The sequence below is a fragment of the Lissotriton helveticus genome, chromosome 6, assembly GCF_964261635.1.
Source record: "Lissotriton helveticus chromosome 6, aLisHel1.1, whole genome shotgun sequence".
In the NCBI taxonomy this organism is placed as follows: domain Eukaryota; kingdom Metazoa; phylum Chordata; class Amphibia; order Caudata; family Salamandridae; genus Lissotriton; species Lissotriton helveticus.
In genome coordinates, this window is record NC_136067.1 from 167,694,506 (window position 1) to 167,707,209 (window position 12,704).

General features: G+C 45.0%; 1 protein-coding gene across 1 annotated transcript in view; it reads left to right on the forward strand.

Annotated features, from left to right (window-relative positions):
* The window catches only part of MTMR9 (myotubularin related protein 9), a 288,947-nt gene that overhangs the window by 252,923 nt on the left and 23,320 nt on the right, over positions 1 to 12,704 (forward strand). Inside the window, exon 9 of the mRNA XM_078647565.1 lies at positions 2,280 to 2,431. Within this exon, the coding sequence (XP_078503691.1) occupies positions 2,280 to 2,431 (152 nt within the window). The remainder of the gene's footprint in view (positions 1 to 2,279; positions 2,432 to 12,704) is intronic.

Genomic DNA, 12,704 nt, shown 5'->3' on the forward strand with positions numbered 1-12,704 from the left:
TGTATGCAAATGTGTAATATGTTATTTTGTGGGAGCGCTATGAATGGAAGAGTGTGTCTTGTCAGGGGGACTGTATTCATCAAGTTTTGAGCCTGTGCATGAGACCAAGTTGGGCTCTTATCGTGGTTTGACTCTGTGCTTGTGCAGGAATTTGAATAAAAAAGGATTAAGAAATAGGACCCTTGAGCAGTCAATGCGAGTATTGTAACATTTATATAGCGCTTACAACGCCTATGTTAAGCAGTGAATCACTTGCCTACATGGGTGGTAAGCTGCACTATGTAGGGTGTGTAGTTTCCTGCCAGCCTAGGAACCTGCCAGTAAGTACGCCACAGATGAAGAGTAATTCTACATGTCTTAATTCTGCTGTGTGCAAGTCAAAACTCAACATTCTAAGCCGGCCTTCAACACATCCCTCTAACACTTACACAGGTCTGAGCATACCCTGCCAACTTATGGCGAACAAAGTGGTACAAAAGGGGGTGGTGATGGACGGAGCATCTGAACCAATCAAACACTCACACCCAGTCAACAGATCTGGGTTTAATCCATCACCGTTCTTTAGCCCACTCTGCCACCCCAGTTCAGACATGGCCATATGCAAATCAGTCTGACCCTGTGTCTCATGGGAACAGTCCAGCCCGAACTGCCAAGCCATTCCTTCCCTGGACCGGAAACCAGCATCCGAGGACCGGTTTCTGGCATTTCAGCCGTCTTCAGCCCGGCTTGCTTGAATCCAGTGGCAAAGTGAGCAAGGGACTCACGTCTGAGCATACCCTGCCAACTTATGGCGAACAAAGTGGTACAAAAGGGGCTGGTGTTAAATATAAAGTCACAACTTTCAAAAATTGCCCATCTTTTTAATTGGCTCCTGTATCTATCCTTTGTAAATAGTGGCTTTTCATTGGTCATTAGGCTTCTTGTAACCTCCCATTAGGACACTCCCTCCTACATGTTACTCGATAGGCTTTAATTACAGCCTCTGAGCACTATTTTCTTAAATCGCTTTCTCACACCTGCTGTTGCAGGAAGGACACAATCTCCCTCAGCGCAATTTTTTTTCTTCATTTATGCAGCACGGCACGTCTCGGCAACAATAATGGCGGCTGTGCTTTTCTTTTGTTAAAAGCTGGCCGAACGCAGCCGCATGCCTTTCATTTTCTGTTTATTTCTGGGGTTTTTTTTTACACTGCAGCACCCGCGCTTTACCTTTAAACATCATAAGCTAAAGCGAGGGTGCCGCGATACCTTTAATAAAAAACAAATAGAACACAAATTAGCGTTTTTTTCTATTTACTTTTGAAGCAATAGCGACATCCACACTTTAGCTTAAGGTGTTCAAAGCTAAAACATGGGTGCCGACATTGTAACAAAAGTAAATAGCAAAAAAAGCGCTGGGCCGCCATTTTTTCTATTTGTTTACTTTTGAAGCAATCGCAACCCCCCAGCTTTAGCTTTCAACATTTTAAGCTAAAGCGGGGTGCCACGATTGCTTCAAAAGTAAAGAAATAGAAAAAAGTCAACTGTAAATGACAATGCCTTTTCTTTGTGTTTACAAAACCTGCAAGCAGTGTTTACGCACCGATTGCAGGTTTTGTAAACCCATAAATAAAAGGCATTCTCATTTACAATGCCGGTAGCTCAAACTCTCGCAAATGCGAGACCTATTACATTGCAAATACTAGTTCTCTATGCTTTAGCTGTTGACTAGTTATGCCTATGCACGCATTATTATTTCATTTCTCCTGTGTTTTTAAAACAGGTGTAAGGGGTAGTTGGAAAACTTGCATTTTTAAGTTTCTCATACTTGCGTAAGCTGTTGTAATGTTTTCAAGAGTAGTATAGATTAAAGAAAATGCCTTCATAGGAGCATAGTGTTGGGTAGTTAAATACGGTTTGCTCTAGAAGAGAGTTTTATCTCGCAGTCAGAAATAGTCAACGTTCATGTCTTATCTTCATGAATTCAGCAAAGATTCCTATGACGGAGAGCCAATATTACACGTAAACATCTTTCTACTACTTTCAAGTGATGCAGTTACATTACCAGCACCCACCATCCATCACTGGCTCAGCCTTCGCTCCTAACAGCATGCTTTTCACTTTGAGAACTAAAAGGTGTGAAGCAAGCATTGCACTTTAGAGAGCTTTGCAGAAGGTGTTAGTAATTCATAAACTGTGCTATTGGTAGGATGCTGTAAATATATGATACTAAAGTGAATAATCTTAGTATTGAGCCATGTATTGTATTACTATATTTCGCTTTCATGTGTCTCTTGTAGGTATAAACACAAGCTGAAACAGAAGACACTGTCCCTTTGGTCCTGGGTCAGTCAGCCCAAAGAAACCAGGAAGTTTACAAATCCTTTCTTTGAGGCCAATGGCCTGGTGATCTGGCCCTCAGTGGCCCCTCAGAGCCTGCAGCTTTGGGAAGGTAAGCTCGGTTCACCTGCTCTTAAGTTCTACACTGCCTTTGTAGATGGTGTATGTCCCCCTGTGGCGCCTGCCAGCTGTGATACATTAGGGAATCTACTCGCAGATATATATGGCCACTGTCTCATTAAATGAAGGGTGTAAACCTGCAAAGAGAATTCATTGCACATTTATGATGTGCATGAAGATCTTCTATGTTAAACAACTTCTTTTCATTTCTATGCGACGTATATAATTGAAATGTGCATGTTAACTCCATTGAGTATGTAGTATTATGTTCAACTGACCACACCCATGCAATATGAGTGTATGTTACTGCATTGCATGGAAGCCACAGGACATTGAATAACGATAGCACCAGTGTGTGACTTCATATGTTAGTTGAGGAGAGGCCACAGTGTTATCTTTGATTTTTAACTTAAACCAAAAATGCACATTTAAAGTTGAAGGTGGGAAAGTGACTATTAAGAAGGATTTTTGCTGGTCTGCAATAGCTTTCCTGCCCAGAAACACACGTCCAGACAGATGAAGGGCGATGGATAAACCTAGGAAAATGTTTAAATGAGAGCACATTAAATATTTTAAAGTCTGCCTCACAACATATGGCTGTGATGATCCGTTTAGTAGGCTTGATGACACTGACTTTCTCAGCAAGAGTTGATAACGAAAGAGGTTGTGGGCGCCGCTCTTCTTGGGTATTTGGGGGTGTTGGACTTGGTCCTCTTGGCAGGGTCATCCCTGAACTTTTTGCCTTCCTCCAATACTCTCTCTGACCTGTTTTTGTTGGTTTAATGACTCTGGGCACTTTACCACTGCTGACCAGTGCTAAAGTGCATATGCTCTCCCAATGTAAAATGTAACTGTGATTGATTTCCATGATTGGTTCATTGGATTTACTGTCAGTCCACAGTAAAGTGCACCAGGAGTGCCAGGGCTTGTAAATGCCAATACTGCTAGTGGGCCTGCAGCGCTGGTTGCGCCACCCCCAGAAGCAGCCTTGGAAAATGTGTCTAGGGTCTGCCATTGCAGAACCTGCGTGCAGTCTGGTACTGTCATGCTGGCTGGGCAAGTGCACACACTTGCCAGCCCCTAAACCTTCCCTTAACTTCATATTAGTCACCCCTATGGTAGGCCCAAGGGCAGGGTGCATTGTAAGTGTAAGGTAGGACATGCTCTGATGTGTGTGGCATGTCCTAATAGTGAATTACAGCCAAATTCGTTTTTCACTATTGCAAGGCTACCTGTTCTCTTAGGCCAAGATGGGCTGCTGGAATTATTACACTCTATAATCCCAGCAGGCTTAGGGAACATGGTAGAAAATAAAGTTTATTATGCATGAACTCAGAATAATAAAATACTTCTTTTAGTAAAGTTTTTTTTAATATCCTGTGTTTGCAAATGCTACTTTTAGAAAGTTAGCATTTGCTTGCCTAACCATATCAGCCCGCCTCTGCTTGGATGTGTATCTGACTGTCTGGGTTATGTGAGTGACAGGGCTGGGGGATGATAGGTGGTGAATGCAAGGATTACACCTTAGTGGGAGGTGGGAGTGCCCCTGGACTCTGAATAGGGCTGTGCTCTGCCACCACAATGCTGGCTCCGCCCCCTGGGGAGCGACTGATGACTCAGCCAGCACCTGGCCCAGGAAGGGCAAGGCACTGTCATCAAGGTACTCCTGGCTGCCCCTGTCCACACAATGCTGGCTCAACCTCCTGTGGAGCGTCTGATGTGCCTGCCCCTCACACTGAAAGCAGAAACCAGAGTACACCCAAGTACTCAGAGACTGAAAGGAGTTATGCAAAGGCCCCCCTGGCCTGTGAGAACAAAGAAAATGCTGTATAAAAGTAGGAGCCCTGCTCCTTGTAAATCAGCATCCTGTTTCCCACAAAGAACCTCTGCCCAACTAGAAGGAGAAGAAGACGCTGGAAGGACTGGCCTGCTGCTTGCCTTGCTGAGGAAGGAAAGGAAAAGACTTGATGAAAAGACTTTGCTGACTTGTGCTTTGAAACATTCTCCAAGGGCTTGATTGAGCTTGCCCCCTGAACTGAACCCCAGGACCAGTGGGTTCTCCTGTGCTTTGGCTCGTCTGCTATCTGAGGCCGAGTATTTCCTCCCGCCGGAGGGGAAGTCTGCCCCCTCTCGCCCCCTCCTAGGGCCGTGGTACCCGGGAGCCAGCCTGCCCTCTTGCCCTTGAGAGCCTCGCTCCGTTCGGAGTCGCTCTCTGCCCCCGGGCTAAGGCCGGCCGCTCCTCTCCCCCCGCCTGCTTATTGGAGTGCCTGAGTGCGTCTTCAGCCCCTCCCGCCGGAATCCCAGAGACGCGAGCAGCCTGCAGCCTGGACGGGCGCCCATGCATACCATTGCACCCGGCCGCCCCGCTTTGCTCTGTCACCCCAGGGGAGGCCGCGCCGCATTGTAAAGGGACCCCCCCCCTCGGTACCGTCTGTACTGAGGGCTCCCGTGCTGCGCCCTGCCTCCCGGAGATCCTCCGCCTCGTGAAGAGACCCCAAGGCACTGACGGGCCCAACCCCGAAAGAAACTAAGCATTCCTGAGGACCGTACACCGGGCTAGGGGCCCGCAACGTGTTATTTCCCCTTTCCGCTCCGTGTGACAGTGAGTAGACTGTGCGCGTTGAGCTCTGAACGCTTCACTTGGCCGTAGCGTTAGATCAGCTGTGCGCATCGGAGATCTCCCTGACTGCCTATACGCCCCGCATGTGAGGTAGTGGACGGAGCGCGTCAGTGCTGAAGAGAGATCTGTGCGCCTCGCACCCGAGGCTTATAGTGGTACGCCTCCTCCCCTGCCGAAGTGTACGCCGCGTACGGGTGCTCACACCCGATGCGTGAGCCTTGACAGGGTGTGCCGAGTTCTCCCGTCCAGAGCTCGTCGAAGCGCTACGAAGCGCAGAACCAAGTTCCTGAGGCCCGAGAGGGGCAGGAAACTTACCTAGCCTGTCAAGGAACAGTTTTTGAACTGAACTAAAAAGGAAACTGAACTAGAAACCAAAGTAAAGGAACAGCTTGCAATACAAAGAGAACTCTTGCCTATTTACAACCCGTGGCTTAGAAACACGTTATTGGTCTTGTGATAAGTCTTATCTGCATTCATATATATTTTTACATAAAGAAACATATTTTTATATATCAACAGCCTGGTGTCCATTTGTGGGGGGATTGGTATTTTTACTGTGTGTGTTGCTGCAAATGCTTAACTAACAACGCCTGGAGAATAGCCTTGGCTGCTCATGCCACGCACCTAGAGGGTGAGCAAGGGTCATTCTAAGGGGTCATCCTTCACCCTGACTTAGAGGAGAGGGTCCCTGCTTGTCACAAGTGAATACTTGCGCCAACCAGAGACCCCCAATTCTAACGGGGCGTGAAGGGGGGGGGAGGGGCTGCAGCACTGAATCTTTTACTTCAAGGTCATAAAGCAATGACTTTCTCTAAACTTCATGTCGTGGCAGAATCCCCTTTCTTAGAACTAGGCATGCAATCCTCAGCCACCCTTTTGCTTCCTGGTTGGGAAATGGTGTCTGGTCTTACAAATATAGTTTGCATCCTTGCTTCAGAACAATACCAGTTACTGTGTGGAAATCAGCCATTTAAAGTCCCAGAGTGAGCAGTTTCATAGGCACTGCCACCATTACGATGAGTTCTTCCCATGATGCACAGCAGAGACATGTTTGTTTTCCAGACCTTTAATGTACATATTTACATATCCCAAGAAGAGAATCCCCAAAAACGATGGACTAGAATATTGCCATGAGTAATTACCAGTGGTTAAGATTAGTCCCACCCACATTTTTTCGAATACCTCAGTGCGCGGCACTAAATGCTACGAGTGTGCCCAGGTGTGGGTCCTGTGCTGACTGTGCCACTGGAGCCAAGCTGCACCCTCCTGACAGGCTGACACCGGCCTGAGGTTGCTTGTTTTCTGGTTCAGAGGTGACCTGGCGTGGCAGTTCGGCGAGATTACTTATATTAGAGAAAGCCTACGGTTGCTTTGCTTACAACTGGTTCCTGTCCGAGGTGGCATGGTCGGAGAAAAAAAGCAATGCCCTGGGATGCGGCCTGAGTAGCTATCGGTGGCAGAGATCAATTCAAGCATCTCGCCCGTCATTTTTTTTTGTATTCCGCAGTCCCAAAGCATCATGGACAGTTTTTGAGATTCAAACCAAGATAGAGAACATGTTAGGCCAACATTTTTACAGCAGATCTGCATAAAATGCTTGGAAGCCAGGGTGCACCCAGGTATCACCTGGTAGTCGCTCTTGGTCACATACCAGCCCAACATCTAGAGTGCCAGAGGCTGAAAAATGATGTATTGCAGTGGTTCCCAAACTTTTAACTCCTGAGGACCCCCACTGAGTCACCACTGGAAGCTGGGGACCCCCAAGCAATTTGTAGGATTTAAATTTCAAAGTTTAAAACAGTAATTTGAAAAACAATTAACACATGTGTGCACACAAAACAAATACTCGAATTACTAATGATTTTAGGGGCATATTTATATCACCATGGGAACATCACTTTTTGCGACAGTCCCATGGTGATAGGGGCCTCGCCTTATTTACAAGGCAGCGTTAAGCCACTTAACATGGCTTAACGGTGCCTTGTAAATAAGACCCCCCTTTCACCCAATGCTTAGCATGAAAGGGGTGAGCAGTGGGTGTTGCGGTGGGCGTTTTCTCTGCAACACCCATCGATTTTGACGCTGTCCCCTATTTACAAGGGCAGCATAAATAAGAGGATGCACCAAAATTAAGACCAGGGAACACCTGGTCTTAACTTGGCAAAATGAGGAGAAATGCTTTATTTCTCCTCATTTTTACAAAACGCCTTGGTTTGTTTATGTTCAGGAAGGTGACTCTTCCTGCACATCAACAATCTTTAAAAAAAATGACATTTTGTAACTTCCATGTGTACTGCATTAAGCAGCACACATAGAAGTGACAAAACGACATTTCAAGATTGTTTATGTGCAGGAAGGGGGACCTTCCTGTACATAAACAATCTTCTAATGTTAAGTGTAGCGCAAGCGCAGGAGAAACGCAGGACTGCACCATATTCTTGAAAATATGGTGCAGCCCTGCGTTTCTAAAGTGGCGGAGTGTGCTGTTAAGCCACGGAGGCTAGCGACACTCTCTGCCACTTATGCTGTATTTTATATTGAAAGAATTTGCAAGAAAACGAAAAAGTTAATGGGAAGGTTGGTGCAGCATCTCCGTGACTAACTTTTCAATGGTTGGTTTTATTTTGCAGTACGAGGCTCCTGCTCCTGCCAGGGCCAGACTGGAAACCCAAAGCAGCCCTGGCAAATGATTTCAGTCCAGTCCCCATACGGTGCACACCAAGTGCAGGGAGTGAGCCTGACCACTACACAGGAGGCTTTGGGAGGTACTCCCCCAAAAATATTTAGGAAACAATGGTGCAGTCTACAACACATTTATCAATATATATTTAATTGTATAAGCTTTTTAAAGAATAGTAAATGAAGACCTGGATATGCACCAGAATACGACAATCTTTCTGAGGGTTCTTCAATGATTCCCTCACTATCACCCTCCAACAGTGCCTCTCATCTCTCCACAGGCCCTCTGTCACATGTATTTCATTTGTCTTACAGCATCTCTCATACCATTGTAGGATGTCAGAGCACTTTACATCACACACATATTGAGACAGTGAATCATACGTGTACATCAGTGTATAGAAAATGTTACATAAGGCAAAGGGCACTACAAGGTGTAGGGTTCACAGGCCATCCATACTGGTAGGCATTTTTAAATAGTGCTTGGTCTGGTGAAGCACAAACTCAGGATTCAGAACATAACACAGTGGTTAGCATTGCCTTTAACTATAAAAATGTATTTCAACCCAAATAAACCTTTTTAGCAGCATCAGGATAATGAAAGACTGGGAAAAAGCATAAGTCACTAACTTTTACCTTGCCGTTTGCAAGCAGCTGTTTGATGACAGTTTATACGTCACTGTGCTAGATTACGATTGTCACCTATGAACAGCACAGTAACAAAAGAATCTCTCTGACATAGCAGCAATCCACGGACCTATGCATATAAAATACTTAGTTTTAAAATCCATGGTACACATTTTTTGCAGTAGTCATATTAACCCTCTGGCCAGGGCCATTTCTAGGTGTTTTGCCGCCCTAGCCGAGAATTGAAAAATGCCGCCCCATCCTGTCACCAGGGATTTTACTTTTAAAGTTATAGCAAAAGCACAGAACAGTATTGCGACAAGTCTGGGAAAAGTCACAGGATTTTCCTCCCTGGGTACATCCTGTTCTTGCGCTCTGCTGGGGTCAGGGATTTGTGTACAAAACAGCTGCAATTTGAACCCAAGACACGTGTTTACCAAGTGGTGCCCCAGGGCTAATAAACACTACATCGCTTGGAGGGGGCAGTAAGAGGAGGGAGTGAAGTTGCCAAAACAAATAGGGGCCCCCTGAAGAGGATGTAGGGCAGATTTGCAGGGGAGGAAATAAGGACCACACTGGAGAGGAAAGTCTGCCCTATATATTTCAATTTGTGGGCTCGTCTAGAGTCCCCAACTTTATCAAAAAGTGCACAGTTTTGAGCTCACTGGACCACGGTTAACACATTTAGATTCTCACCACAGTTTGAATATAAATATATAATTTTATTTTCATTTTTTAACATATGTAGCTGGTATCAAACACATATAAAAACATCTTGCTCAGCATATATATACAATTCATTCATGAAATCAAAAGTAAACAATTCAGCATATATACCCCCTAAAGCACCCTCTCATCATTCATCCAACTTCACAACCATAGCAAACATTCAAACCACTCATTCAGTGCACATAATACACGAGCCTCAACACCCATCGCACAAAAAATACTCTGAGGTAGTTCTAAAGAGATTATTAATAGAACAGGTGGTCAACAACGCCGACGCGCGTTTCGGTGCCCTGCCCTTTCTGCGGCGGCACCTTCGTCAGGGCATGTATGCAGGGAGGAGCAAGAAAAAGGGGGTACAGAACAACTCAATAAACGTGGTCAATAATTCTCCACGGCACGGGGACAGACGACCTGAATCCGCAGCAATGTGTACTCTAGATATTTTCCTTATAAAACGTGACTGAGGGGATCATACGCTTCCCACAGGTGTCGTTAGACTGAGATTTCCTCGTCGTTTTTCAGAAACGGACAGGACAACACATCCCGCCTCATTTTCTGCAGTACAGCGTTTCCCGAGAGTCTCTTCTGTATTATTCGATGTTCAGAGGCCGGCCGGCATCTTCCTCCAATGTTACACAATGACACATTCATTTTTGGTAGGCACTGGGAGGTTAAGTGATTTGCCCAGAATCACAGGATGTTCAGCCAACGCGGAGGCTCGAACCTTTTCCCCAGCTCTTATGTTGGCATCTCTGGCCCTTACCCCACATCCTCTCTCCTTGGCACCAGGAGCAGGGCTAATAAGGGGGAGACGTTGATCCAAAAATAAAACATCTGATCAGAAGCACAATTTCAAGACAACGCCCTAAAAAAAACATTTCTGGTTGAAATAAACTTCATGTTGTTTACCACAGAAGCCCTAGTGGCACTAAGAAATGAAGTCTGTCTCTAGTGCTTTCTTAGGACCGGGCACATCCGTCTTCTGCAGTGTTGCACCTGCTACATTACATAAGTCAAAGCTGCCACTGGACAGACCTCTCATCTCTCTCCAGCAGATACATTAATCACTGCAGTTATCTTCTTGACACTTTTATTGTTCTTTGAAAACTGCTAATTAAACATGATACTTTGCAGTGCTTTTAAAACTGCTGCCTGCGGACCCCCTGGAAATGTGTCAGGGACCCCTGGGGGTCCGCGGACCACAGTTTGGGAAACACTGATGTATTGGAATGCTAAGCGGGCCTTACCAGTGGTTTAGACAAGTATTGTTGTCATTGTCTGTTTGATTCAACCAGCTAGACTTGGTGGCACCTGGATTGTTCAAGTCTGCTGTCATGGAGACTTATGCTTACCTGGCCGTGGGTAAGAACATAGAATTCGCCCGCGTGCAAGAGCGGTCTGTGGGACTCGGTGGTCTTCAGTGTAGGCTGTGAAGGCCTGGGCTGGGACCACACTCTGGAATCAATCTGTAGCCATTCACCAGCAGCCCAGCTCATTCTTCGGTGACCAGGACTAGCTGCCTCCCCCTTAGTGCTGTAAACGTCATTGGCGGTCCTGGGGTGGGGGATATTCTACAGACCCTCTTGTTGGGGTACTAGTGATGGTGTCCCTTCTGTAGTGTAGCTCCTATTTTCCCAATAGGCTCTGCGCATTGGAATAGTTCCTACAGCAGTAAAGGCCTAGGCCAGACGTTAACTAGGTCTACTACTGTCGATACTAGACTTAATTTTTGGGTTTGCCAGCTAAGCTCAGAGTTCGCTAGAAACTTTCTCGAATGTTCAAGGAAGGAATTAACTCCCCTGATTAGACAAGAAGGGATTTAGTTTCTGACAACCATAGAACATGACAACTTTGCTCTCCCCTAATCAAGAGTCAATCTCGAGAGTCGTGTGAGCACAAGGCAATTATTTTACTCAGTCAGTACGTGCATTCTTAGTCTCATCAGAATGTAGAGAAAAGGAAGAGACGGGCGTGTTCAATAAAAGATGTTATTTATTGATCAGTCTCTTTTCTCATACATGAGAAATGGATCGATATTATTGCAATACTTATAGTTAAGTAAAGTGCATACATTAAAAGCAATAGTATAAAATAATACTGTAAAAACATTGATATGGTTTCTGAGCCATATGATGTTTAAAATGATTAAAATATATTTACATACACATATACATTTGACTAAACGTACTCAACTGGTGTTTCTAAATACGCCTACCCCGTGTACCTGACCCAAGTCTAATGCGTGGGCGGGAATAGAAAGTTACAGTTTAAGTTAAGTTTGTTTTTGCCAAGTGAATAACTAAAGAATTCTCTGTGAGGGGTTATTCAGTTCTGTACCTGGAAGTTAGGATGAATGAGGAATGGTATCTCTTTCTCTGCTCTCGATATTCCAGGCTGCCTGCGAGGGCTGCCCGAAAGCGCCGGTGCTGGGTCTCTCGGCTTGAGATAGCAGCGTGTCTCTCAGCGCGTCAGGAAGGCGGGGCTGCTGCCAGCGGGGTCTGCTCCTGCTCTCGGCTTCGGCAAGTGTGGCTGCTCCGTCTTGTCACCACGCGTGTGTTTGCATAGGGCAAGGTCGGCAATATTTATACCTTAAAGGTGCCGAGATTGACGTAAGGATGGACATAGATACGTCAATAAAGATGTCATACGACTTGCTCGTTAGCACATTCTTTACTAAAGTTCTCTGTGAAATCAAAACAATGGCCGCACGGATTTTCCAGGTTGTCATAGGTTTGATTTGTTATGAGAACGTCGTATGCCTTATCAGGGGCTGGAGGAATGTCGCTTGTCTAATTAGATCTCAAGCGTTATGACCTAATCAGATAACACGTTCCTGTGCCGTAGTGTGACTGCGTCAGATAACGGTATCTGCATCATGGGGGCTTTTCTTGCCTCATGGGCTGACTGTTAGTTAACTTGATAGTTAGTTTAACCAGAATAGGGTCAGGAATAGGGGGACTGATTCAGAACCTATAGAAATACACGACACCCACTCCACGCTAACTATGGTCATATCTACTAATCTATGCATAGTATAACATAGTACAACATACTATAGAGTATAGTGTATACTTTACCACCCCAAAATACATAAATGCATTTCGAAATTTTCAAATATACTGAAAAATTGCAGTCATATATATTGTATGCACTTAAGCTATGAATTAAATGCAAAAGTAAACACGCATTTTTATGCATTATTGCTTATTGGTATATGAGAAATACACATGAAATGGCTCTTAATATGGCTATACAGAAAGGAAGTTCGAGACCATTTCATCACATAATAAAATATTTGTGAACATCCCAGCGGGCAACTAAAGTTTTATAAAGTATCTAAAAATAGAAATCTTAGTTCTCTAGGAATAGTTTCTTACTTTAAGCAGAAGATAAGTGTCCCGAAAAATTTGTGAAAAATAATTTGGGGCTGCTAAAAAATTGTTGTCCGTGAACTGGTGGGAAGAATTGTTCATGTGACTTTATTTTTAAAGTTGAAGGCCGAATTCAGGGAACGCCGTGTGCGAGTTTACTCAAAAGTCTCTATTTCTGTTCTGGAGAGAACATCATATCATTCAGGCTTTCGAAAAAACTGTCAACAGCTTCATGGGAA